This window comes from Urocitellus parryii, chromosome 12, assembly GCF_045843805.1.
Source record: "Urocitellus parryii isolate mUroPar1 chromosome 12, mUroPar1.hap1, whole genome shotgun sequence".
NCBI classification, from domain to species: Eukaryota; Metazoa; Chordata; class Mammalia; order Rodentia; family Sciuridae; genus Urocitellus; species Urocitellus parryii.
In genome coordinates this window covers 56,046,928-56,058,380 of record NC_135542.1, presented here as the reverse complement: position 1 = coordinate 56,058,380, position 11,453 = coordinate 56,046,928, and the positions used below count along the sequence as shown (strand labels likewise).

At 45.0% G+C, this 11,453-nt stretch overlaps 1 protein-coding gene across 1 annotated transcript in view; it reads left to right on the top strand.

Moving 5' to 3' along the window:
- Positions 1-9,612: 9,612 nt before the first annotated feature.
- The window catches only part of Nlrc4 (NLR family CARD domain containing 4), a 44,438-nt gene continuing 42,597 nt past the window's right edge, over positions 9,613-11,453 (top strand). Inside the window, exons 1-2 of the mRNA XM_077791737.1 lie at positions 9,613-9,866; positions 10,625-10,824. Of these exons, the coding sequence (XP_077647863.1) occupies positions 9,613-9,866; positions 10,625-10,824 (454 nt within the window). The remainder of the gene's footprint in view (positions 9,867-10,624; positions 10,825-11,453) is intronic.

Below are 11,453 nucleotides of genomic sequence, written 5' to 3'. Positions count from 1 at the left end.
TCATACTATCATCATCATCTACAGGATTTTGTCATCAATTACAAGAGATTGCAAGTGAAAAACAGAATAGGAAGGAACTTAGGATAAATTCATGCTTTTTGGTTAAGTGCTTATAAGTGTTAGTAAGTGTGGAAAAAGAAGAAGAGGAGTTGGACTGATGACAGAGGAGAGTTATGAGCATCATAAGTATTTTATGATGACTTATTCTTCAGCTCATAAGGATCCAGTGCTGTGGGTAGAATTCTGAAGTGGAGGTAGAGCGTGGTAGGCAACAGTGTATGGTTTTAATTACTTTAATGAGTGTGGATGAGATAACCCAGGTAAAGTATGCTGAGAAGCAATCCAAGAAGAATTGGCCAGAAAAGGAAATAGGATGAGTTGCAATTTAAAATAGGAAATCTGGAAAAGGAGGCCATCTTCCCCATCTTACCATCTTTTCATTTTAATTTTTCTATCTTTTTTTTTATGGTAGTGTGGGTTGATCCCAAAGGTTTTTACCACTGAACTACAGCCCCAACCCTTTTCATTTTTTAAAAATTAGTGTTCTTTTTTATATACCTTTATTTATTTATTTATTGTTATGTAGTGCTGAGGATTGAACCCAGTGCCTCACACATACTAGGCAAGCGTGCTACCATGAGCTACAACCCTAGACCTCTTTTCATTTTTAATTTTAAAACAGGATCTCACCAAATTTCTTAGGGTCTTGGTAAGTTGTTGAGGCTGGCCTTGAACTTTTGATCTTTGTGCCTGAGCCTCCCAAGTCAGTTATGTGTGCCACTATGCCTGGCCTACATGTCTTTTTGTAAACAGAGTGTCTTATTTTTTTCTAGTGTAACAACATTAGTCTTAAAAAAGAAATTAACCTCTTAAATTGACTATGAGTTGACACTCTTTTTTAAAGTCAGTTTCTTTTTTTTTCTTTTTTATTTGCAGGTGGATACAATACCTTTATTTCATTTTTACGTGGTGTTGAGGATCAAACTCAGTGCCTCATGTGTGCTAGGCGAGGGCTCCACCAGTGAGCCACAACCCCAGCCCTAGGTTGACACTCTTTGTAGTCACTGGTACATTTACTTTTTCATATGATGTTGTCCTTTCTATTTGTTGTGCCTTTTAAATTTAATTTTGTTTTATTTTATTCTTTCTTTTCATTGGTTATTGTCTGTCATTTTATTTTTTCCTTTTGCTAGTTTAGAAATTATACCCTCTGTTTCTGTTTTCTTACCAACTACATACAGTAAACTTTTAACATGCGTATTTAACTTATCACAATCTAAAGTTATTAGTGTTATTACCCAATCCCAGACAATACAAGAACCCTTGAACATTAACTTTGGCAAGTCCCCAGATGACTTACATTTTTTCTCTTATGTTTTAGTTCTGGGTCATGGTTCTTTCTTATCCCACTTAAAAAAATGGCATTATATTTTGTAAAGTCAATATTATATTTTTAAAAGCAATTTTAGATATTTTTTATTCTTTCATCTACAAGTTTCGACTTTCTTCTACCTAAAGTAAATCCTTAAGGGTTTAATTTAGGGTGGGCATCTTGGTGGAAAAAAATGTCTCAGTTTTATCTACAAATGGCTTTATTTTGCTACTGTTTTAAAAAGATATTTGTGCTGGGAGTATCATTATGGATCAAAAGTTATTTTTTTCTCAGAAGATACTTTGAAGATATGCAACTGTCTTGTTTTCTGGTTGCTACTAAGAAATTAATACCAGTGCCATAGCACAGGCCTGTAATCCCAGAGGGTCAGGAGGCTGAGGCAGGAGGATCATGAGTTCAAAGCCAGCCTCAGCAACAGCAAGAGGGATGTGGCTCAATGGTTGAGTACCCCTGAGTTCAATCCCCAGTACCAAGAAAAAAAGAAAGAAATTAACTTATTCATGTCTTTAAAGATGATTTCTTTTCTATTTTTGGTACTAGGCATTGAACTCAGTGGTGCTTAACCATTGAGCCACATCCCCAGCCCTTTTCTAGTTTATTTGAGTCAGGGTCTCGCTAAATGGTTGAGGCTAGTCTGGAACTTGTCATCCTCCTGCCTCAGCTTCCAGAATCATTGGGATTACATTTGTGTACCATTGTGGGTAGCTGTAAAGATGATTCATCTATTTTCTTTAGTTGCTTTCTAATATGTCCTTGCCTTTTTGTGTGCAAAATATGCATACTGAAATGAGTAATGTGGATTTCTTTTTGTTTATACTGTTTAGAATTTATTGGGTAACCTGAACCTCAAGGTTGTTATCTTTCTTCAGTTTTTGAAAGTCTTAGTTACCTCTTTGAATATTACTCCTATTCTGTTCTCTCTCCTTTCCTTTTGACGCTCCAGTTAGATATATAACAGTAATAGGGACCATGTATGTAATGGTTAGTAGCTAACACTTCGATGGCCCTTACTATGGCCAGGCATTATGGCAGTCGGTTTACATTAATTTTTTTTAATCTTTACGACAGCCTCATGAAGTAGGTATTGTTATTTCCCCCATCTTGCAAATAAAGAACAGGGGACAGAAAAAAAAAAGCAATTATAAACCTAAATGCTCTGACTCCTGAATCCTAAACACAATACCATGAAGCCTCATTGTTTTTTTGTTATACACCAGACTTTCTTATCCTGCTTTGATGATTCAGGTTTTTCCTTTGAGTTTTTATTTATTTGGTTCTGTATGACTCAAAGCAGAATACTGACCACGATTCCTGTTTCTGGAATCTTGTTTCAGGAATTCTGTCCTGCTTTGGTTCTCTAAATAATGAGTTTGTTGACTTTCAAGGAGTGGTACAAATGTTCTATTTAATTTGTTAATCTCACTTTCCTGTTGTAAACATTGTTTAAGATGGCTAGTTTCTTCAGGCTAAGCAACTTTGTCTATGACAGTAATTGAAACTACTTCACACCTATGTGGGAAATACATAGCTTGTTTCATTTTTATGCTTATAACTTTTTTCTTATCTCAAAAGTAGTACATACTTATTGGAGAAAATAGAAAAGAAAAATTATCCTATTATATTGCCCACAGGAGTATCTACTGTTAACATCTTGGTGGAATCCTTATAATCCTTTTTATAGGCATTTTATGTATAATTATATTCTTCCAAGCATACTGACTTATAACATTTGTGTTTTCAGTGTCACCAATATGTCTGTCTGTCTTTCTTTCATATTGGGGATCAAACCCAGGGCCTTGCACATGCTGAGCAAATACTTTACCACTGAGCTACATCTCCATCCCTTTTTATTTCTTGCTTTCTTTCTTTTTTTTTTTTTTTTTTGGTACTGGGGATTGAACTCAGGGGTGCTTAACCACTGAGTCACATCCTCAGCCCATATATATATGTGTGTGTGTATATATATTTATATTATATTTTATATTATGTATATATAAAATATATTATATATATAATTTTATATTTTTTTAAATTAGAGATAGGTTCTTGCTGAGTTGCTAAGTGCCTTGCTGAGTTGCTGAGACTGGCTTTGAACTCCTGATCCTCCTGCCTCATCCTCATGAGCTGCTGGAATTTCAGGCATATACCATCATGCCCAGCTTTTTTTTTTCTTCTTTTTTTAGTTGTAAATGGCACAATACCTTTATTTATTTATTTATGTGATGCTAAGAATCAAGTGCAGGGTCTCACACATGCTAGGCAAGTACTCTACCACCAAGCCACAACCCCAGCCCCAGCTTTTATTTTTATTTTGAGTCAGGTATGGCTAAGCTGCCCAGGCTGGCCTCAAACTTGTGATCCTCTTGCCTCATCTTCCAGGGTAACTGGGTTTACAGGGGTGCACACTCCACTTGTTTATTTTTCTGTTTTTATTTTTTTGGTACCAGGGATTGAACCCAGTGGTATTTAATCACTGAGCCATGTCCCTAGCCTTTATAAATAAATATATTTTTATTTTAGAGACAGGGTCTCACTGAGTTGCTTAGGGCCTCGGTAAGTTGCTGAGGCTAGGTTTGAATTTACTATCCTCCTACCTCTGCCTCCCAAGTTGCTGGGATTACAGGTGTGTGCACTGTGCCTAGCTTTTTTTGGGGATTTTTAATGTTGCCTTTTGTTTCATTTCACAGCTATAGAATGCTTTATTAAAAATGACTCTTGAGGGGGTTGGGGATGTGGCTCAAGCGGTAGCGCCCTCTCCTGGCATGCGTGCGGCCCGGGTTCGCTCCTCGGCACCACATACAAAGAAAGATGTTGTGTCTGCCGAAAACTAAAAAATAAATATTAAAAAATTCTCTCTCTCTCTTTAAAAAAAAAAAATGACTCTTGAGGGCTGGGGCTTTAGCTCAGCAGCAGAACGCTTGCCTAGCATGTATGAGGCATTGGTTTGGTCCTCAGCACCACATAAAAATAAACAAATAAAATAAAGGCATTCTGTCCATCTACAACTACAAACATTTTTTTTTTTTTAAATAACTTTTGGAGGGTTGGGGCTGTGGCTCAGAGGTAGAGTGCTCGCCTACCATGCATGAGGCACTGGATTCCATCCCCAGCACCACATACAAATAAAATAAAGATGGATATGATCTTGAAGTTTTGATTCTGACTCCTTGATGTGTTCGACTACCTGGATGGTTGCCTTAGGTGGCTTAATCAGGGTGCGGCCAACAGTCATCCACCCTGTGCGTCTGGCTGAGGTTGTCCGAGCATAGACAGCAAACTCAACATAGTCCCAACGTTTGGCCTTGGGGTCAGGTATATCTAAAGTATACCATCCATGGTTATCTGATGAAGAGCCTTTATGCCATTTTAGGTAACTAGAAGTGCACCCTTCAGAGTAGCCAAGTGAGTGGTAAGAATACCTACCGCGTTCATCATGGAGCCTGCAGGACCAATAGGGGCACCCATTATATATCTCAGGCCACCAATGGCAATAGTCTTTGGTTTGATCAAAAAGGAAGCAAATGAAAGGCCAGTTCCAGCTACCAGGAACGAAGGTCCTGGAAGGTGACAATTTTAGGGAAATAGAGGTGCAGTTGTGGATGAAACAAGTAGTTGCATCCACTACGCAGACGTTCTGCATGCCATGTTCTGAGTATCGTTCCCGAAGAGTGAATAGATACATGGTAGGAGAGGAGGGTAAAGACCGGTCCTGACAGAGCACAGAAAATAAGCAGAGCACAAAAAACAAGTAGAGAGAGAAGACTGGGGTGTGGGGAAAGTTCATTGTGCCTTCTTTAAGAGGAATTGGGCTGCGGGGAACATCATGTGAGCCGCAACTTAAAGGGGTGAGATGGGTGTGGAAAGCAGGAGTAAAGGGGAGGTTCAGGAGGTGACTCTTGGAGTTCCTCTGGGGTGGTCCTGTCATCAGCAGGTGGGGCCTCCTGGTGATATGGCTTCAACCTAGAAATGTGAATCCAGGGGGTGAGACGGTTGTCTGGTAAGGAGAGTTTGGCGGCGGTGGGGGTACAGAGAATGACAGGATAGGGGCCTTCCCATTTGGGGGCAAGAGGCCCTTTCTCCTCTGTGGTATTATCATAGACTAGACTTCCAGGTGTTAAGGGAGGAGTGTTTGGAGAGGAGTCTGGGTCCGGAAGAAGCCAGTCCTGATATTTCCAGAGTTCCGAGCGGCGATGAAACAAGAGAGGCAAAGACAAATCTCGGGTGAGAGGTCCTTGTGAAACGACCAACCCAGGGGGTATGAGAGGTCTTCCATACATTATCTCAAAGGGAGACAGTAGAGATGGTTTCTTAGGGAGAGCTCTGATTCGAAGAAAAGCTTCGAAGGAAGGAGTTTGACCCAATCCAAGTTTAATTCCATTGTCAATTTGGTAAGGACTTCCTTTAGAGTCCGATTTACCCTTTCCACTTTCCCTGAAGCCTGGAGGCGATATGGACAGTGGAAATGCCACTTGAAGGAGAGGGCTTGAGAGACCTTTTGTGTGATCCTAGAAATAAACTCAGGGCCATTGTCAGATTGTAGGGAAGTGGGCATACCAAACCTGGGGATGATGTCTGTCAGTAGGACTGAAGCTACAGTGGAAGCCTTTTTATTGCAAGTGGGAAATGCCTCCACCCAACCAGAGAAAGTGTCCACAAAGACAAGGAGGTATTTAGTGTGCCTACTGCAGGCATGTTGGTGAAGTCTACCTGCCAGTCAGCAGCAGGAGTGTGTCCCCAGGCTTGGTGGGAGGGAAACGGTTTAGGCCTTAAAGGAGTATGAGGGTTGGTCCGCTGACAGATCTGACAATTGGAGGCTATATTCTGTAGCGTGGCTTTGTCAGAGGGGGTGAGGGAGAAGAAGCTCTGTAAAAAGAGGGTCAAAGACTGAGAATTGGAATGGAATAGAGTATGAAGGAAGTCGAAAAGATCCTTGTTCTTACTGGAAGAAGTAGGGGCTTCAGATGAGCTGTCTAAAGCAGCCATTATATGTCCCCCTGGGGGATCATAATTGGAAGTGGTAGCAGCCATCCGTGCCGCCTGGTCAGCTTTGGTGTTGCCCTCACTGATAAGAGAGTCAACCTTCTGATGGGACCTACAATGGACAACTCCCAACTGGGTGGGTAAGTGGGAGGCCTCTATCAGATTGGTTATAAGAGCTGAATTAGTGATCTCATTACCTTTGGTGGTAAGTAGGCCTCGCTCCTTCCATATTGCAGCATGGGATAATAGAATATGGAAGACATACTTTGAGTCAGTATAAAGGGTGAGGGATTTGCCTTGCGCTAGAAGGCAGGCACGAGTGGCTGCTATGAGTTCAGCCTGCTGTTTGGTAGTTCCTGAAGGCAGAGCTTTGGCCTCTATAATCTCAGTGGCCGAAACTACAGCGTATCCAGAGTAATGAGTGCCGTTCTGCCTAAAGGAACTGCTGTCAGTGAACCAGATAAGGTCAGGCTTGGTGAGTGGTCCCTCAGAAATGGAAGAATGGCAGGGGAGGAAATCATCCAAGATTTCCAAGCAATTATGAGCTGGTGTGTCAGACGTGGGGGTCGTTGGGAGCAGTGAGGCAGGGTTCAGTGCAGGGCAGGGGAGGAACGTAATATTAGGGTTTTCCAGCAAGGAAGTGAGGAGTGACAGAACTCTGGATGGAGGAAGGGTTTGAAGGCCCTTATAAGCTAAAAGACCCTTCAAGTGATGTGGGGAGTGGATAGTTAAAGGGGCCCCAAAAGTCAGCTTAGAGGCTTCTTTGTATAAAATTTGTCCAGCAGCCAGAGCTCTTAAGCAAGGGGCCCACCCACGGATGGTAGGGTCTAGTTGCTTGGACAAATATGCCACAGGTGCAAATGTAGGCCCATAGTTTTGACCTAAGACCCCAAGTGTTTGTCCCCCCTTTTCATGGACATATAGATGAAATGGTCTTGAAAGATCAGGAAGGTGAAGGGCGGGTGCCTTTAAGAGGAGTTGCTGAAGCCTGCGGAAGTGGTAGCAGAGGGAGGAGGCAAGAGATTCACTAGGGGGTACCTTTGCTAGGTCATACAGGGGTTTGGCTAAAAGACAGTAATTTGGGATCCAGGCCCTAAAATAATCTGCCAGTCCTAGGAATGATCGCATTTCGGCTTTCGTATGAGGCACCAAAAGATTAGAGAGGAGTTGCCTCCTATCCAGTGTTATTTCCTTTTTCCTGGTTATAAGGCAAAAACCAAGGTAGGTGACAGAAGACTGGGAAACCTGGGCCTTGTGGGGAGATACCCTATATCCCTTGTCCGCTAGGAAATTAAGTAGCTGGGCTGTGTGGGATTGAGAGTGTTCCCAAGAGGGACTACATAGAAGAAGGTCATTGACATATTGAAGGAGAGTAGAGTCAGGACAGGTGGAGTGAAAGGATGTGAGGTCCTGGGCAAGAACTTGGCCAAAGAGATGGGGGCTATCCCTGAATCCCTGCGGGAGGACAGTCCAGGTAAGCTGACGAGAATGGCGGGTGTGAGGGTCAGTCCACGTGAAAGCAAAGATATCCTGAGATTCTGAGGACAAGGGAATAGAAAATAAGGCATCTTTCAAATCAAGGACTGAGAAGTGGGTAGTAGTGGCAGGGATCAGAGAAAGGAGGGTGTAAGGGTTGGGCACTAGCGGGTGGATGGGGACCACAGAGGAGTTGACAAGGTGAAGGTCTTGAACCAGCCTGTAGGACCCGTTAGGTTTCTTAACTGCCAGAATGGGGGTGTTGAAAGGAGGGTGTGTAGGCATAAGATACCCCTTTTGTAATAAATCCTGGATGATGGGTTCTAATCCGAGGAGGGCTGTGGTTGAGAGTGGATATTGTGGTTGACTAATATATCTTGAAGGGTCCCGTAAGACAATATGAATAGGACTGCATTTAGCCATAGAGGGTGTAGTTGTGTCCCAAATCTCAGGGTTAACTGTTTAGATAGTTGTGGAAGAGTGCGTGAAGGAGGTGTATCTGCCCCTAGGAAATGAGAGGTAGGAGAGGTGATATGTGAATGGTGACTTTCAATAGTGAGAGTATGTCCCTTCCCAGAAGGGGAGTGGGGCAATGGCCTATAACGAGAAAGGAGTGTGTGAAGGACAAAAGGGATCCCTGCATATAACATGATAAGGGGGGGGTTTCGAGGGAAAATCTGTTTACCTCCTACCCCGACAATAGGAGCTTTTGAGGGTGTGGTAGTACCCCAATACTCCCTCAAGACCGAAAAAGCGGCACCAGTATCCAAGAGGAAGATAATGAAGCATCCATCCACCAGGAAGGTGACCCTAGGCTCTTGCTTCTTGATGGTAATAGTTGGGAGGGAAGGCCCAGGGCTCCGTCAATCCTCCTCTGCCAAGCCCAGGAGAGGCTGGGGTTGCAGGGTGGCTGACCAACCTCCCCTCCGGGTTGATGGGCAGTCTGCCCCCCAGTGCCCCCTTTGATGGCATTTTGGGCAGGGGGTGGAGGGTGTCCTCGGTGAAGGACAATCCCTGGCCCAATGTCCCTCCTTACCACATTTGAAGCAAGCTCCAGGGGGTGTCTTATTGGGACGACGTGGTGATGACCTTCTCTGAATGACCTGGGTCAGCCTTTGGAATTTGGCGTTTTCAGCCCTCTGCCTACGACGTTCGCTTTCATCCTCTCTCCTATGGAACACCTTGAAAGCGACCTCGAGGATTTCGGTCTGAGGAGTACCATGGCCCTGTTCAAGCTTCTTAAGCTTGGCTTTAATGTCAGGGTAGCTTTGGGCCAGAAAATATGTCATTAAGACATGACGGCCATCAGGGGGTTTTGGGTCGAGGTTTGTGTACTGTTGAAGGGCCTTGGTTAGTCTATCCAGGAATTCTGAAGGTGTTTCTTCCTTCTTTTGAATGGCCTCCTGCACCTTTTGAAAATTAATGGCCTTGCGGGTGGCCTTCTTCAGGCCCGCTGAGAGGCAGGATGTAAAAAGGTCACGAGACTGTAAGCCTCCAGGGGTGTTGTAATCCCATAGGGGATCCTGCTCTAGAACAGCATGAGGGCCTGTGGGGTGGTTGGGATTGGTCCTATGATTTTCATCAGCATGGGCTTGGGCTAGCTCCCAGACCCGTCGCCTTTCCTCGGGGAGAAGTGTATCGGCCAAGAGCATGTAGATGTCATGATGAGTGAGGCTATATGCTTGCATTGAAGCTCCTGAATATAAGTAGTGGGGTCGGTGGTGAATGAGCCTAACTTCCTCTCTAGCTGAGTAATGTCCCACATGGAGAAGGGCACGTGGACTCTGATGACACCCTCGGGACCAGCTACCTCACGAAGGGGTGCGAGTGTCTTGGGGGTGGGAAGGAGTCCCTTAGACCTGGTAACAGGAGGACTGAAAGAGGCAGGCGGTGGACAGGAAGGAGAGGGAGGGGAAGGGGGTGTCTCTGCGGAGGAGGAGGTGGAGCAGGCAGAAGAGGGCGGAGGGGAGGGGGATGAAGGCAGAGGATCTGTGGAATCAGGCAGAGGAAGAGGAGGGTATAGCGGGAGAGAAGGGGCAGATGGGGCTGGGAGCTAAGGTGAGGGTTCATCTGCCGGGTCGAATGAGGAAGAATCTGCGAAGTCAGGAGTAGAAGTAGGGGAAGAGAGGGGTTTGCAAGCAAGGAGGACTTGAGAGGGAGAACAGGAGGAGCAGAGAGCAGGGTGCTGTGCGAGAAGGCTAAAACCTTCAACACAGGGAATCTCCCTCCACTTTTTCAGGTGCTGGCAATAGTTAAAAAGGTCCCGGAGGAGGTTTGAATCTAAGGAGCCTTCTGGAGGCCAATGATTGCCATTATCCAGTGGATATGTAGGCCAATCTTGGGTACAGAATTTGATTAGAAGTTTGGGCTTGATGGTGTGAGGGAGAGTGTGGCCAGATTTTTTATTAGACATTTGAGAGGTGAGGCTTCAGGTACAGGTGCCCATAGTCACAGGGAGAGATGGAAGAGAGAGAGAGAGAGAGAGAGAGAGAGAGAGAGAGAGAGAGAGAGAGAATAAGAGTAAGCGAGAGGGACAAAGAGAAAACCCAGGCTGGAACGGCTTCCTGGAAGCTCAGGGCGAACGGGGATCAAGTGGGCATCCCCAAAATGACCAGCCATCGGAAGGAAATACAGAGGGCACTACCCGGTCGTCACCAGTGAAGTGCGATCTGTAAGACCCAATAGGGTCGGAGCCATGGGCAACCTGATGTCAGGAAAGTTTTTGACGGCAGCGAAAAGAAGTCAGCAATGAAAACAGAACTCCAGCTCTGGCAGAACGCAGATCCAGGCCAGGAGTTCAGTTTCCCTGAGCAGAAAAGCAGCTTCAGCTGGACACAGCAGCCCCACAGGAAACAGCAGCTCTAGCTGGCAGCGGCAGGCAGCGGAGGAGGAAAGAAATCACAGAGCCTCTCGCATAAACTCAGAAGCCTCACGCCCCAAAGGGAAACGGATCGCCAGAGGGTCCACTGCGACCGGTAAAGGTCTTAGTCGGGTGGGTTCCCTCCTCCCTACCGGGCATCTGGAGTGTGCCGGACAATCACGGTCACAGGGGAAACTCACCTAAGGTCAGATCAATGGTGAGTGTAGGGAGCCGGCATCTGAAAAAAGTGGACCAGGGCGGAGTGTCTCGGTGGAGTGGGGGACCGGGCTCTTGTTAGACAGAGCTCACCCGTATCCTCACACCGGGCACCAGAATGAAAGAATTTCCCACACAAAGACCCTTCGCGAGAATTCCAATTTTATTGCAAAAGGCTGTGTGCTTATATAGAACTAAGGGGGGAGATGGTAGGGTTTAGATAAATGGCAGGTTCTTCTAGATATCAGCTCCGGAGCCCAGGAATTAGATCTTATTGGGGCTAAGGTTCCCCACCAGCGTGATTTGAGATTGGTGAGAGTTCACAGGGGCAGGAACTTTTCGTGCCATTGCAGAAAAGAGGAAGGTAGGAAGAAGAGGTCCTTAGGCACCATGTTGGGTTTTTTTCTCTGGGGTGCAGCTGCCGTTTATACTTTTCCCAACAGCTTTAAAGTTACAATCCTCCTGCCTCAGTCTCCCGAGACACTGGGATTACAGGTGTGCACCACTGCGACCAGCCGAATACACATT